The sequence below is a fragment of the Theropithecus gelada genome, chromosome 13 (assembly GCF_003255815.1).
Source record: "Theropithecus gelada isolate Dixy chromosome 13, Tgel_1.0, whole genome shotgun sequence".
NCBI lineage: Eukaryota > Metazoa > Chordata > Mammalia > Primates > Cercopithecidae > Theropithecus > Theropithecus gelada.
In genome coordinates this window covers 49,292,375-49,308,542 of record NC_037681.1, presented here as the reverse complement: position 1 = coordinate 49,308,542, position 16,168 = coordinate 49,292,375, and the positions used below count along the sequence as shown (strand labels likewise).

Here is a 16,168-nt window from a genome sequence, read left to right as displayed (position 1 = left end):
AAAATCACACACACACAAATAAAGGTTTAAAACTTTTGGCCAGGCAGGGTGGCTTATGCCTGTAATCCTAGCACTTTGGGAGGCCTGGTGGGCAGATCACTTGAGGTCAGGAGTTAAGACCAGTCTGCCGAACATGGCAAAACCCCATCTCTACTAGAAAAATACAAAAATTAGCCAGGCGTGGTGGTATGCACCTATAGTCCCAGCTACTTGGGATACTGAGGCAGAAGGATCACTTGAACCTGAGAAGCAGAGGCTGCGGTGAGCTGAGATCGTACCAGTACACTCCAGCGTGGGTGACAGAGCAAGATTTTGTCCAAAAAAAATTACAGGCTTATACCTGTAATTCCAGCACTTTGGGTGGCCGAGACAGGCAGATCACTCAAGGCCAGGAATTCGAAACCAGCCTGGCCAACATGGCAAAACCCTGTCTCTACTAAAGTACACAAATTAGCCAGGCGTGGTAGTGCAGGCTGTAATTTCAGCTACTAGGGAGGCTGAGGCAAGAGAACTGCTTGAACCCGGGGGCGGAGATTGCAGTGAGCCAAGATCATGCCACTGCACTCCAGCCTGGGCGACAAAGAGAGACTCTGTCTCAAAAAAAAAAAAGTTATAGGGGAAAATACCAAAATGTTTCTCATGAGTTCCCTATGATCAGAACGCCCAATCATCAGAATAGTGAGTGCACTGATCACACTGAATATGCACAAGTGTGTCCAACAACTTTATAATAACATTAAATCATTATTGTAATTAAGTGTAGGATTCCTACTAGTTTTCTTTTTTTTTTTGAGATGGAGTCTTGCTCTGTTGCCCAGGTTGGAGTGCAGGGGTGCTATCTCGGCTCACTGCAAACGCCGCCTCCCGGGTTCACAGCATTCTCCTGCCTCAGCCTCCCAAGTAGCTGGGACTACAGGCATCTGCCACCATGTCCGGCTAACTTTTTGTATTTTTAGTAGAGACGGGGTTTCACCGTGTTAGCCAGGAAGGTCTCAATCGCCTGACCTCATGATTCGCCCACCTCGGCCTCCCAAAGTGCTGAGATTACAGGTGTGAGCCACTGCGCCTGGCCCCTACTAGTTTTCTTAAAGACAAAAATCTTTATAGGGAATCACTGATCTGATCATCAATGGCCCCCACTTCATATTAGAAAGCCAAGTTTATTAGCAACAGAAGCTGTATATATTTATTTATTTACTTATTTACTGAGACGGGGTCTCACTGTCACCTAGGCTGGAATGCAGTGGCAGGATCACAGCTCACTACAGCTTCAACCTCCCAGGCTCAAGCAATCTTCCCACCACAGCCTCCCAAGTATCTGGGACCACCGGTGCATGCCACCATGCCCAGGTAATTTTTTTATTTTTTGTAGAGACAGGGTCTCGCTATGTTGCCCAGGCTGGTCATGAACTCCTGGGCTCAAGTTATCCACCACACCCAGCCAGAAACAACATTAAACCAAATTTTTTTTAGTTTTAAACCAATGCTTTTTCCCCAAAACACTTTTTCAAAGTATTAAAACATGATGAAAAATGTCTAAATCATCTCTAAATCCTAGAGGTTAATGCAAAATATGCATTTCAAAACTAAACTGAGTTAAAAGTGAAATATCCTTAACTTGCATTAAAAACATGAGATTCTGCGCAGATCAAAATCCTGCAAAGCTTTGGTCAAACAGAAACATCAAGTACTTGAGTGACAACAGGTTTAATCCTTTAATCATTGAATCCCTAATTTTTACATGAAAAATTCTTTTTTTATAGGCAGCAAACAAGAGGACATCATTCTTATAAAATATATACATATATAGGCTGGGTGCAGTGGCTCACACCTGTAATCCCAGCTCTTTGGGAGGCTGAGGCGGGTGGATCACCTGAGATAGGGAGTTCGAGACCAGCCTGACCAACATGGAGAAACCCCATCTCTACTAAAAAATACAAAATTAGCCGGGCATGGTGGCGCATGCCTGTAATCCCAGCTACTCGGGAGGCTGAGGCAGGAAAATCACTTGAACCCGGGAGGTAGAGGTCGTGGTAAGCCATTGCACTCCAGCCTAGGCAACAAGAGCGAAACTCCATCTCAAAAAAATGTTTTAAAAAAGAGATTATTTATATGTATATATACATAAATACACACACACACACACACACACACACACACCCCCCTTAGTTAGGACCTATCACCAACAATTTCATCTGATTAAAGAATAGTATATACATACTCCTAGCAACAAAATCCATCTCAACAACTTTTCTTAATTCACATAACGAGTTCCTGAATTTACTACCGTCCTGTACAAAATTTTCCCTTCCCCCATAAGAGATTATCACAGTGATTTAAGTTCCTTTGAACAGTCTAAATTTTGTTAGTTTGTTGTTACTCCCTCAGGTCCTCTCTATTTTTCAAGTCATTAAATCATTAAAACCTTGACTGTAAAAATAACATCTGTGAAACCCAAAAACAAATTCTCAAAAATCGAGCCATTTACCTCTTCTTTGTTTTCTGACAAAGTTAAGTCAATATAGACAGGTTCATCGGTAACTGTAAATGACATCACTGCACTCTTTTCTTTGTTTTCTGATCGGACCTGCCTAGATAACAAAACCAGCAATTAGATCGCAAGACAGATTTAATTTTTTTTTTTCTAAAAAGGCATACACCTAAGGGGGCAGGGAGATCGGCACATGAGATTCCCAATAGCTTTGTCATCTTTTGAAAACTGGTAAAGTGACTAAAGATCAAAACAAGGGAAACATCCATGTCACTACCATATAACATGGTTGCTTGAGAAAAGAGAAAGCAATAATGCATTTGTAGCAGATTTAAACAAGAGTAACATTCTGTTCTTTTCTATTGATCTGTTTGTCTACCTTGATACTAACACCACACTGTCATGATTAATGCCACTTGATAACAGGTCTTGAAATCAATCTTAGTCCTCCAATGTTTTTCTTCTTTTTCAAAATGATTTTGCCTATTGTCATTTGTATTTCCATTTGAATTTTAGAATCAGTTTGTCAATTTCTCAAACAAAAAAGCCTGCTAAGATTTTGAATGGGTCTGCATTGAATCTGTAGGTCAATTTGGGGAGAATTAACATGATAATGGTATTGAGTAAAGAGCACAGAAACAGACCTATATATACACACGTATACAATTGATTGTCACTATTCATGGATTCCTTATTTGCAAACTCATCTTTTGCAAAATTTTATTTGTAACCTCAAAATCACTGTGACAATTTTATGCTCCTTCAGTCATGTAGACTAGTGAAAAATCTGAGTAGCCTAACACATTCAACGTCTTCAGCTAAGGTAGCTACCTTCTGCCTTCCCATTGCCGTTTTCATACTATCAACAAGTAGTTCAGCTAGTACCATGTTTTTTGCATTTCTGTGCTTTCTTGGAGATTTCACTATTTAAAATGGCCCCCAAGCATACTTCTGAAGTGTTCTATGGTGTTCCTAAGCACAAGAAGGCTGTGATGTGCCTTACAGTGAAAATATGTGTTACATAAGCTTCACTCAGACATGAGTTGTAGTGCTCTGAATTCCAAGTTAATCAATCAAAAACATATGCATTAAATATCTTTAAATAGAAACAAACATAAAACAAGGTTTTAGGCCGGGCGCGGTGGCTCAAGCCTGTAATCCCAGCACTTTGGGAGGCCGAGACGGGTGGATCACGAGGTCAGGAGATCGAGACCATCCTGGCTAACACGGTGAAACCCCGTCTCTACTAAAAAATAAAAAAAAAATTAGCCGGGCGAGGTGGCGGGCGCCTGTAGTCCCAGCTACTTGGGAGGCTGAGGCAGGAGAATGGCGGGAACCCGGGAGGCGGAGCTTGCAGTGAGCTGAGATCCGGCCACTGCACTCCAGCCCGGGCGACAGAGCGAGACTCCGTCTCAAAAAAAAAAAACAAAAAAAAAAAAAACAAGGTTTTATATATTAATCACAAAAATGTTACAAGTTGGCTATCTTTACAATATAAATAATATAAACAAAAAATAAATAGATGACAAAAATGTTATAACTGGAGGCTCACGGGAACCTAATCTTCTATTTCCCAAAGGAGTAATGTTATTGCCTAAATCAGTGTTCATGGGGACTTTATAGGACTTAACAACTATAAATGAGAACTGATATAGGGATAAGAGTGTGGGTGCAGGGATGTGTGGGTGTGTGTAGATGTTTGGGGTTACAGGGGGAGGGGTATATGCAAAACCAAGTCAGCAGAGATAATCTTTTCAACAAATGATACTGGGATCCCTGGATATCCATAACGCAAAAACATGACTCTTAACATCATAAGCCATTAGAGAAAGCCAATTTAACAGCACAAAATACCACTACCCACCTATTAGAATGGCTAAAAGTAAATGCTATACCAAGTGTTGATGAGGATGTGAAGGAATTCCCATTTTCATACACTGCTGGTAAAAATGCAAAATGATACAACCATTTTGAAAAAAAATCTGGTGATGCCTTGAAAAGCTAAATGTACACCTATCATATGATCCAGCCACTGCACTCCTAGGTATTTACCCAAAAGAAATGAAATCACATGTCCATATAAAGACTTGTACACAAAAAAATGTCCATAGCAACTTTATTTGTAATGGCCCAAAACCTGTCAACAAGTCTGGAAACTGAGAGGTTACAAGAAGACATGAAGACACGCATTCAACATCTTGTTTGTGGTGAGAGTTTCACAATGTATATGTATGTTACAATTCATCAGTTTGTACATTCTGGTATGTACAGTTCATTACATGTCAACTATACTTCAATATAGCTGTTTTTAAAATTTAGGTACACATTTTAAAAAATAATATATAACAAACATGATTTACAAACATGACTCAAATCAGCTTCTTTGGAGTCCAGAAGAAAATTAAGAGTTGATTTGATGAATTCTAAATGTTTTCATGCAAAAATTCTGAGTAAGATGCACTCTAACATGAAGTCATTCATGTATGTTCAAAATCTCTGCCATCAGACCACTATACACAGTATCTTAACTAATCAATAGAAGATAGTACTGGGGTTGATCTTTTAATCTTCGCTCAGCAAGAAGCCTTTGCATGTTATGTCCTCACAGAAATGTGTCTTTCAAAGGAAATTATCAGGGAACTTTAGGCCTGCTCTACCTATCCCCACGCAAATTTACAGAGCTCGTTGGGCAGCTTTTCAATATGGTTTTTAATATTTTTCTTTTGTGTGTATGGTTAATTTTAAGTTTATTTCCTTTATACCAAGATACTATTCAGGTTCTTAAGATTAACATAAAGCAACTTTTATTTTATATTATGAAATTTTGTAGCTGGAGACTCCTACGTATGAGGCAGCCTAAGTGGTAAAACATTTGAGATTGAAGCAACTCAGTAATGCCAGGGAATGCTGGTAGTAGATTTTAATTTTTTAGTACTACTAATTTCTTATGTAATTGTCAGACCCTCTAAAACTAAAAGAATTTATCTCCATTGGCTCTTCTCAAAAATCAAACACGAAACAGAAAACCAAATCTGTTTAATTGTAAGAGTCATAATTAGGAATTATGGCTTTGCTGGTGGTTTTGAAGGTAAACAGAGGCCCACATTTTGACTTATGACCCCCACACAACTACCTTTTTAAGGAATACATATTGGATGAGTCCCACTTCTAATGAGTATTATCTTGTATAAATTCATAGTAATTCTACATGGTGAAGAGCATGCTCAATTAATTATTACTAAGATGAGAAAAGTAGAGATCTAAAAAGATCTCTAATCTCTACTTATTTTGTCTATGAACAGCAGGATGGTTTTTTTTCAAGCCAACTTCACCATCAGATGCTGTAATAAAATCCAGGAAATTTCTAAAAAATTTTTTTGATGACTTTGTATCACCGATTTTTTTTTTTTTTTTTTTGAGACCGAGTCTCTTTCTGTCGCTAGAGTGCAGTGGCGCGATCTCGGCTCACTGCAACCTCTACCTCCTGAGTTAAGCAATTCTCCTGCCTCAGCCTTCCGAGTAGCTGGGACTACAGGTGCGTGCCACCACACCCAGCTAATTTTTGTATTTTTAGTACAGACAGGGTTTCGCCATGTTGGCCAGGATGGTCTTGATCTCTTGACCTCGTGATCTGCCCGCCTCATCCTCCCAATGTGCTGGGATGACAGGCGTGAGCCATGGCGCCCGGCCTGATTTTAACTTTTAAAAGTGGTTTCAAAGGGAACTAGTTAATAGCAGCTACTGCAAAAAGGGGTTACTGGAAATTCTCAGACAGCCAAGGAATTTGTATGCCCTCCATAAACAGACATTACTGCATTAACCCAGTGGTGCCACATATTTCAAAATTAAAGGTCTTTCTAAATTTTTTAAAAGTTATTTCTAAATTGCCCAACCACAAAACTATTCAGTCCACTGTATCACTAAGCAAGCACAGGAGGCTTTATTACATAATGCACTTAATTTTTTTCTCAGAAAGATCTGTTTTGTAGACAGGCTCAATTCTTTATTATGACTCAATGTAAATCCAATATTAGATACAACAAAGTCCCACAGTCATAATTTACATTAACTACATAAGCTCTGACAGATTCTTTCAATGCTACCTCCCAAATCCAAAAGAACTACATACCAGACATTAAGCAACCGGTCATGTACTGCTCCAGATAAGAAATAAAGACCTGTAATTCCATCAAAGGGCTGGCTCTCATTAGGAGGTCTGATGGTAGTGAACATCAGTGACGAAACTGGCGTTGCATGTCCTGTGAAATGCTAGAGAAAGTTAAATCCCAGTTAGGAGAACAGATTCAAAGCAGGGACAAAAATTAATAGTATATATGTATCATAAACAAGCCATATGTGATACATATCTGAAAGGAGAGCTTCACAATGAAGTAACTATTAAATTCAATTCTAAGCAAATAAGGTTATTTGTGCTACAATACTCCCACTTCTTAAAAAAATGCATCTGAAAATACTGAAAATTTAGATGTTCCTTCTAACTCCCATGACCCTACCACTCTGCACCTTTATTTCTTACATTCTTGAATTAAAGATTCACTTAATTCTATCCATTTTAAAAGGCGTACACTTGGGTGCTCAGACACAGCCAAGGAATTGTAGGTCCTCATTTTACTCTCAGTGAGTCGAAACCACAATATTAAGGCATCATCACAGCACCAAATGTTCAGTAAGCCCTGAGTGAAAGCTTTTTCCTCCTCCAAAAATGTAATACTAAATCTCCGCAGTCAAATACAGTAAGTGGACTAAATGCTGAATGTAGGCTAGAAATCAAAATTACCATAATCATCACATAGTAAAAATTTTTTTATTAAGAAAATCTTTTTTGACCTAGGCATGGTGGCAAGCGCCTATATTCCCAGCTGCTCAGGAGGCTGAGGTGGGATGATCGCTTGAGCCTGGGAGGTCAAGGCTGCAGTGAGCTGTGATGGCGTTACTGCACTCCAGCCTGGGCGACAGAGAGAGATCCTGTCTCAAAATCTATTTTGTTTTTTATAAGGTAACTTTTTCTTTTTTGTGGATACACAGTTGGTATATATATTTAAATTTCTTTTAAAATCTTGTTTCTTGAATATTGGTTCTATTCATTCTTCCAATACATTTGAAGTAGACATGTGTAGTCTTTTTAACATCAACAAATCAGATTAGGAGGCTAACTTTTGTCCACTAAACTATTTGATGTACCTGACAATGAAGAATTTGTATTCTTAAAATAATATTTTATGGCTCAAACTTCTGCCTTTCTCCATGTTTACTGTAATTTTTATGCTTACAAATAATTTGATTCACTCACTCTGTAGACTTCTTTGGTCTCCAAAACCCATAGTTTGATTGTTCGACCAGCTGAAAGCAACATCTTTCCATCTGGGCTGATACATAGGGAACTGACACTGCTATTGTCGCCTTTCCATTTGCTATATTGTGAAGAGAAACAAAAGCATCTCAATACATAAGAGAAAACTTTACTCAGAGCAGAAAATAACAAAAAAACAAACTGAGCAATCATTAAAAATATCACCTCAGGTCCTATGACAATTACATTCCCTAAAAGCTTGTGTCAGGTAACTAACCCTGGATATACCACTGTGCTAAAACCTCACTGATTGGGTTCCTTAACACGGCACAATCTCCCTTTGTCAGGCATGCGATAAAGATTCTCAACATATCAGAAAATGGGTGAGTGAGAGTGGCAAGAATGTAAAATGGGTAGTTATACACTCTGTGACCCAGGAGATGAACTTTGTGAATGTCCAGGAAAGTTCCATACTGGCTAGACCTCCCCAAGCCCATCCTAACCCTATCTCAACTCTCGCTTTCTCTGGAAGGCTGGCCTTCAATTAATTCCCTTAATAACACAAATGATTTCTCAAAAGCTGCAACCCAAAAAGGTTATTTCTACCCCAGATTCACACGAATACACCCCAGTCTGACAGGTAAAAATTAATTAGATACAAATGATTCCTTTTCATTACCTCAAATATGATTAGAAGCTCAAGTCTTTGCTGTTTGTTACTCATATTAATGCTGTCATAGGCAACAGGGAACTTGGCTATTCACTTATACAATCAAAAAGTAACAGCAGGGGCTGGGCATGGCGGCTCATGCCTGTAATCCCAGCACTTTGGGAGATCAAGGTGGGCAGATGGCCTGAGTCCAGGAGTTCGAGACCTCCAGCCTGGACAATATAGCGAGACCCTGACTCTACAAAAACTACAAAAATTAGCCAGGCATGCTGTAGTAGTCCCAGCTACCCAGGCGAGATGGTAGGATCGCTTGAGCCCGGGAGGCAGAGACTGCAATGAGCCGAGATCGCAACACTGCACTCCAGCCTGGGTGACAGACCAAGACTCTGTCTCCAAGAAAAAACAAGGAAGTAACAGTAGGAACCTTAATAATAAAAGAGGTTATTAAGTGGAAGAAAATGTATGGTTCTGCCAGTCAATACTGGAGTAAGTAAAATTAGTCATTGGAAAAACAAAATTAGATACCTACATTATGCCACACATGCAAAAAAATTAATTTATTAAATTTAAGAGTATTTAAACAGGGTATGAAAATGTTTTTATAATCCTGGGGTTAGGAAAGGTATTCCACAACAATTATAAACCAGAAATTATAAAGAAAAAAAGGCCTGATTTAATTACATAAAACTTCTGTTCCACAAATAAGTCATAAAATTAAAACGTAATTTTATGTGACCAGACACAGTGGCTCACATCTGTAAACCCAGCCCTTTGGGAGCCGAAGGCAGGTGTATTACCTGAGGCCAGGAGTTCAAGACCAGCCTGGACAACATGGTGAAACCCTGTCTCTACTAAAAATACAAAAATTAGACAGGGCTGGTGGCAAACACTTGCAATCCCAGGTACTCAGGAGGCTGAGACAGGAGGATCGCTTGAACCCCGGAGGCAGAGTTTACAGTGAGCTGAGATACCACCGCTGCACTCCACCTGGGTGACGGAGTGAGACCTTGTCTCAAAAATAATAATAATAATAATAATGATATATATGTAAAAAGCTAGAAAAAAGTATCAAAAATATATATTACAAAGGAGTAACATAATACACAAATAGCTTCTTCATATCAATAAGAAAAAGAACTCAAAATAAAAATAGACAAAGGATATAAACAGGCAAACAGGCAACTCATAGGAAAAATACAAATTGTTGATAAACACAAAACATTCGACCTCACTGATAATCAAAGAAATGCAGCTATAATGTACGAGAGAACTCTTCCTTTACCTTTACCAGCTTCTAAAATTTTTGCCAATTTATCATCGATTCCTACAGCTTCAATTCTCATTTACATTCAATATTCAACATATATTCACTATGTTGATACATACATAAGACACAATCGCCATCCTGCCTAGAGGAGGCTGATAAGCTTCCTGAAACTTCCCCACTCAGTATTGAAAATGCTAGTTAGGCTAATAATACCTTCTGTCTATCCTCCCCACACCCCAATCCCTCAGGAGCTTTGCAACTCAAAGCATAAATCAGCATCATCTGGGAACTTGTGAGAATTATGCCTTCTCAAGCTCTAACCTAGATACACCTACTAAATCAGATCTGTATGCACAAGTAAGATGTATGTACATTTAAGGCTTAAGAAGCACTAGATGAAAAAATTCCTCTCTGGGAAATGTAACTGGTTCCAGTGGAATGACCTACACATATTGATATTTGAAGCCTTCCCAATCACTCTATAAATGAAGCGCAACAATTGAAAAATCACACACTCATAACTAAGCCTTCCAATCAGTATTTTTCCCCCCAAACAGGGTCTCACTCTGTTGCCCAGGCAGAGTGCAGTAGCAAGGTTAACAGCTCACTACAGCCTTGATCTCCTGAGCTCAAGCGACCCTCTTAGGTGGTTGGGACTACAGGTACACACCACCACGCCTGGCTAATTTTTTTCATTTTTGCAGAGAGGGGGTTCTCACTATGTTGCCCAGGACGGCCTCGAAACTCCTAAGCTCAAGCAATCCTTCCACCTCAGCCTTCCAAAGTCCTGAGATTTTAGGCATAAGCCACCACACCCAGCCACCAATCAGTTTTTTAATGCTTTATTTCCAAATAGCAACAGGCAGCCCAGGATCTCCAGTGATTTGAAAGATGCCTTAAACATAAGAGGCCAAATCAAACAAATCAAAAGACACCCACAATAGAGAGGATGTAAGGAACAAAAGAAAATAATTCATGGTCAGGCATGGTAGCTCACACCTGTAATCTCAGCACTTTGGGAGGCCAAGGCAGGTGGATCACCTGAGGTCAGGAGTTCAAGACCAGCCTGACCAACATGCTGAAACCTCATCTCTACTAAAAATAAAAAATAAGCCAGGCATGGTGGCAGGTGCCTATAATCCCAGCTACTCGGGAGGCTGAGGCAGAATAATCACTTGAATCCGGGAGGCAGAGGTTGCAGTGAGCTGAGATCGCGCCATTGCACTCCAGCCTGGGCAACAAGAGCGAAACTCCATCTAAAGAAAAAAAAAAGAGAGAGAAAGGAAAACCTGAGGATAATCATCATTCAGCAGAACTTACAAGACAAAGAAGTCTTCCAAGAAATGAATAAAACTGACTGAGTGATGTGTCTAGAAACAACTGAGAAGATTTATACCACTAATAGAAAATGACCTAGTAACTAATAAAATGAAATTAAACCAATTATAAACCCCAAGAAAAGCAAAATTTTGTACAAAAAATATTAAACATAGGAAAGTCTAAGGCTCAGCTGTAACAATATTTAACTAGTCCATAACGTAAACAAATACTGCTTATCAAACACTATGATACGACAATATTGAGAGAATTGAGAGGGGGAAAAGAAGGTAAGAGCTAAATCCTCATCTTCTACAACAGAAAATCAATACATAGCATCTAGAACAGAAAACAAAATCAAGTAACAGCAGCATAAGAATGCTAAGGATGAAGCTGGAAACATAATGAAATTATGAGACAACACAGTTTAGTGTATGAGAGGCCAGGCTCTTGTTTAACCTACTTCAAAACAGCAAAGTGGGGCTAGAGTCCACCTCACAGGCTTATGATTACGTACAATAAAGCACACAATGTGTTGAACGGCTCCTTGAACATTACTAGTCCCTATGTGAAGGACCTATCTTTGTGACCTCTCATCCAGAATACAGTAACATAGGCCCTATCCCAGACCTACTGGATCAGAATCTCTGCAGGCATTTCTAACAGGTTACTAACATAGAAATTACTATGTCTGCTACAAGTAAATGAAAATGAAGCACAAATACTCACTGAGCCATCAGGGAGATGATTTACTCACCTGCATCTCCAATCCCAAACTCCCACTTAAATTCTAAGCCTCTATCACCACCCTGTCTGCTGGGTCTTATCTTTCACAAAGTGTTATTTCAAAGCCAACTTGTCTAAAAACCCCCAAACCATTTATCTCTTCTAACCATAATTTCTATCCTCTACCATGCATTACCCCCCAGTACGTCCTCCCTCTAAACTGGTTTACTTGCCTAGTTAGCAAAGTTGAAAACTAAACTCAGTATCCCTCCTCCACATCAACTCAATGATTGCGATCATTCCCATTTTAACTTCCCACACTTACCATCCTATAACCAGATTACAGTAACAATCTATCCGCCTTCTCTGACTTTAACTAGCTCCTTTCCCTAAATTGTACACATTGCTGACAGATTACTTTTTCCTAAAGCATTACTCTGAATACTATCCCACAGACACTGACCAGCAGTGGCTTTTTTTTTTTTTTTTTTGAGATGGAGTCTCGCTGTGTCGCCCAGGCTGGAGTGCAGTGGCGCGATCTCGGCTCACTGCAACCTCCGCCTCCCGGGTTCACGCCATTCTCCTGCCTCAGGCTCCTGAGTAGCTGGGACTGCAGATGCCCGCCACCATGCCCAGCTAATTTTGTCTTTTTAGTAGAGACGGGGTTTCACCGTGTTAGCCAGGATGGTCTTGATTTCCTGACCTCGTGATCTGCCCGCCTCGGTCCCCCAAAGTGCTGGGATCACAGGCGTGAGCCACCAAGCCCACCCTTTTTTTTTTTTGAGACAGCGTCTTGCTCTGTTACCCAGGCTGGAGTGCAGTGGCACAATCATGGCTCACTACAGACTCAACCTCCCAGGCTCAAGCAATCCTCCCACCTCAGACTCCATCGTATCTGGGGTCACAGGCCATGTATACCGCCACACCCAACTGGTTTGTTGTTGTTTTTTTTTCGTAAAGAGGTGGTTCTATGTTGTTCGGTCTTGTCTCAAGAAATCCTCCCACTTTGGCCTCCCAAAGTGCTGGGATTACAGGTGTGAGCCACTGCACTCGGCCAGTGGCTCTCTCTTGCATACCAGACAGAATCTAAAACCCCAACTATACCAGAACTCAAAAGAGCAGGATCTTCTCTGGCAGCTGCAGGACCATGGGCATCATTTTCCTCATGAGGGTCCTCAACTACACAGTAGGTGGAACTGTATTCAACAGCCCACATTTATTAAGCATCTCCTACGCAGCCAACCTCAGGATCAGGTGGTTGAACTATAATCAATTGTCTATGACCTTTATCTACGACACAAAGCCAGGCTCTTAGGATACTTTCACCCATACCATCTACCATCCATTATCCCCTAGTATGTCCCTCCTCTGAATTACTTTGCTCTGTGCCAATTCAATCTTTTACATTCCTGTCTCCCTGCATTTGCTCTTGCCATCTCCTCAACTTCCGTTCTCCACCCTTGAAAGGATTATCCCATCCTCCTCTATCTAAAGCTTACCTATCCTAGAAGGTTCAACTGAAATCCCTTCTCCTCCTCCAGGCCTTCCCATCACTACTGTACTCATCTGACAAACAGTCACATGCTACCTTGTGACATCTCTCATACAGTTGCTTTACTTTTGTACCATTTTTAGCTTTTATGTATTTTATGTATTTTAGTATTTTATGTATTAAAATCTTGCATGCTCGATTTGATTAAAGGTTCTTTGAAAATGGAACCTATAACCTTATTAATGTCTGCATTCCCCATAAGTCCAGCATTTATCCACCTCTGCTGCATCTCCTGATACCATGAACGTTACTCACCACTTTACTTTGCATGCCTGTACGTTCCATTCCACAATATGCTTATCATCTGAACAACTATATAAACAGCCACTGTCTTGATGCCACTGTATGCAGTTGACTCTGTTGTCATGTCCACCACTCTGTAGATTAAAAACAAAAATTTAAGGCTGGTCTCAAACTCCTGGGCTCAAGTGATCCTCCTTCCTCACCCTCCCAAGATGCTGGGATTACAGGCATAAGCCAGTGCTCCTGGCCCATACGTGGATATTTTAGATCAGTAGAACTAGATAGAGCCAATCGTGTATTTTTTTAAAAGGTTCCACTGGTGATCTGAGGCCAGTCACTGGCAGAGGATGTGAAAGGCAAATAGAGGCAACCATGTTAGAGATGCAGTTAATAATCTGTAGAGGTAGGAGTCAACTCTTTTTTTTTTTTTTTGAGACGGAGTCTCGCTCTGTCCCCCAGGCTGGAGCGCAGTGGCGCGATCTCCACTCACTGCAAGCTCCGCCTCCCGGGTTCACGCCATTCTCCTGCCTCAGCCTCCTGAGTAGCTGGGACTACAGGCGCCCGCCACCGCACCCTGCTAATTTTTTGTATTTTTAGTAGAGACGGGGTTTCACCATGGTCTCGATCTCCTGACCTTGTGATCCGCCTGCCTCGGCCTCCCAAAGTGCTGGGATTACAGGCGTGAGCCACTGTGCCCGGCTCTTTTTTTTAACTGACAAATAAAAATGAAGATATTTATGGTATACAAAAAAAAAAAATTCAAGAAGAAAATAAAACTTGTCTTATATGTTATGATAATATGAACCCTAGAGTCATTACCAAATAATTAACTAAAATGTTAGGCCTTAACTAAAAGCTTTAACCTTTATCCATTTTAGTTTTCCAATATCAAAAATGAGATAAACAGTTCGGGTGTGGTGGGGCTCACACTTGTAATCCCAGCACTTTGGGAGGCTGAAGCAGGTGGATCACCTGAGGTCAGGAGTTCAAGACCAGCCTGACCAACATGGTGAAACTCCCGTCTCTACTAAAAAAAAAAAGAAACAAAATTAGCTGGGTGTGGTAGCGCATGCCTGTAATCCCAGCTACTTGAGAGGCTGAGGCAGGAGAATCACTTGAACCCGGGAGGCAGAGGTTGCAGTGAGCCAAGATCGCGCCATTGCCTCCAGCCTGGGTGACAACAGCGAAACTCCATATCCAAAAAAAAAAGAGATACACAGCTAGAACTCCAAAATGTTAACTTTCCTTCTCCTCTGTTTAAAAATAAATAAACTGGCCGGGCGTGGTGGCTCAAGCTTGTAATCCTAGCACTTTGGGAGGCGGATCATGAGGCAGATTTGGGAGGCGGGCAGATCATGAGGTCAGGAGATCGAGACCATCCTGGCTAACATGGTGAAACCCCGTCTCTACTAAAAAATACAAAAAACTAGCCGGGCGAGGTGGCGGGCGCCTGTAGTCCCAGCTACTTGGGAGGCTGAGGCAGGAGAATGGCATGAACCCGGGAGGCGGAGCTTGCAGTGAGCTGAGATCCGGCCACTGCACTCCAGCCTGGGTGACAGAGCGAGACTCCGTCTCAATAAATAAATAAATAAATAAATAAACAAACAAACAAACAAACTACTTTCACACCCCAAGTCCACATTTAAGGTAAAAATCAAGGGTACTCAAAAATATTCTTAAAAAATCTCCTATAAAAAAAGTACCAAAGCTATGTCTCAAAACAAAAGTCACTGTTACTTCAGGTAAACACTAAATGCTTACTTGTACTATGGGGCCATAGCATAGAAACAATACTTACACATTTACAGCACAGCAAGATGCCCACTCACTAAGAGGCACGTAGGAATAGAAACTAACTGAGAAGAGCTCATTCATGTTTCTCATCTCACAAACATTCCAGGACTAACTCGCTTAGCAGAATGAGGTACTATATCACCCACACTGCAAGCATTTCATTCTTTCTACCTAAAGTCACATTTATCCATTATCCATTACCCCTTAGTATGCCTCTCCTCTAAATTAGTTTACTCTGTGCCAAGTCAATCTTTTACATTCCGGTCTCCCTGCATTCGCTCTTGCCATCTCCCCAACTTCCTTTCTCCACCCTTCTCTATCCAAATCTTACCTATCCCAGAAGGTCCAAATGAAAACCCTTCTCCTCCAGGCCTTCCCAAGACTGCTATAACTCATCTGACAAATAGTCACATGCTACCTTGTGACATCTCTCCTACAGTTACTTTACTTTTATACCATTTTTAGCTTTATGTATTAAAATCTTGCAGGAATAAAGTAAATACATATACAATGAAACATCACTATGTACATAGCTAAGAATAAAAGTGATTACTCAAAATTACTAAAGCTACTTCCAAATAACATTGTTACCACTTCAAAAGAAAAACATTTTAAAATGTTACATTCAGTTACTTTCCTTCCTATCAGCTGTGTACTCAAAGAACTAATTCTTATACACACGCAAATAACTAAAAGACATGAACAGATACGTTCCATAGAAAGAATTCAGTTAGAAAATATACCAAAGTATTCAACCTTGTTAGTAATCAAAGAAATACAAACCAAAACAAAGTGGC

At 40.4% G+C, this 16,168-nt stretch overlaps 1 protein-coding gene and 1 non-coding gene across 2 annotated transcripts in view; both read right to left on the bottom strand.

The window, feature by feature from the left end:
• WDR43 (WD repeat domain 43) overlaps window positions 1–16,168 on the bottom strand; it is a 56,664-nt gene that overhangs the window by 30,124 nt on the left and 10,372 nt on the right. The window contains exons 3-6 of the mRNA XM_025354795.1: window positions 13,590–13,711; window positions 7,803–7,923; window positions 6,621–6,760; window positions 2,489–2,591 (exon numbers count right to left, since the gene is read on the bottom strand). Of these exons, the coding sequence (XP_025210580.1) occupies window positions 2,489–2,591; window positions 6,621–6,760; window positions 7,803–7,923; window positions 13,590–13,711 (486 nt within the window). The remainder of the gene's footprint in view (window positions 1–2,488; window positions 2,592–6,620; window positions 6,761–7,802; window positions 7,924–13,589; window positions 13,712–16,168) is intronic.
• LOC112605468 lies at window positions 7,084–7,168 on the bottom strand. Its single transcript, XR_003115456.1, has one exon. It is a non-coding gene; the product is annotated as a small nucleolar RNA SNORD53/SNORD92 (small nucleolar RNA).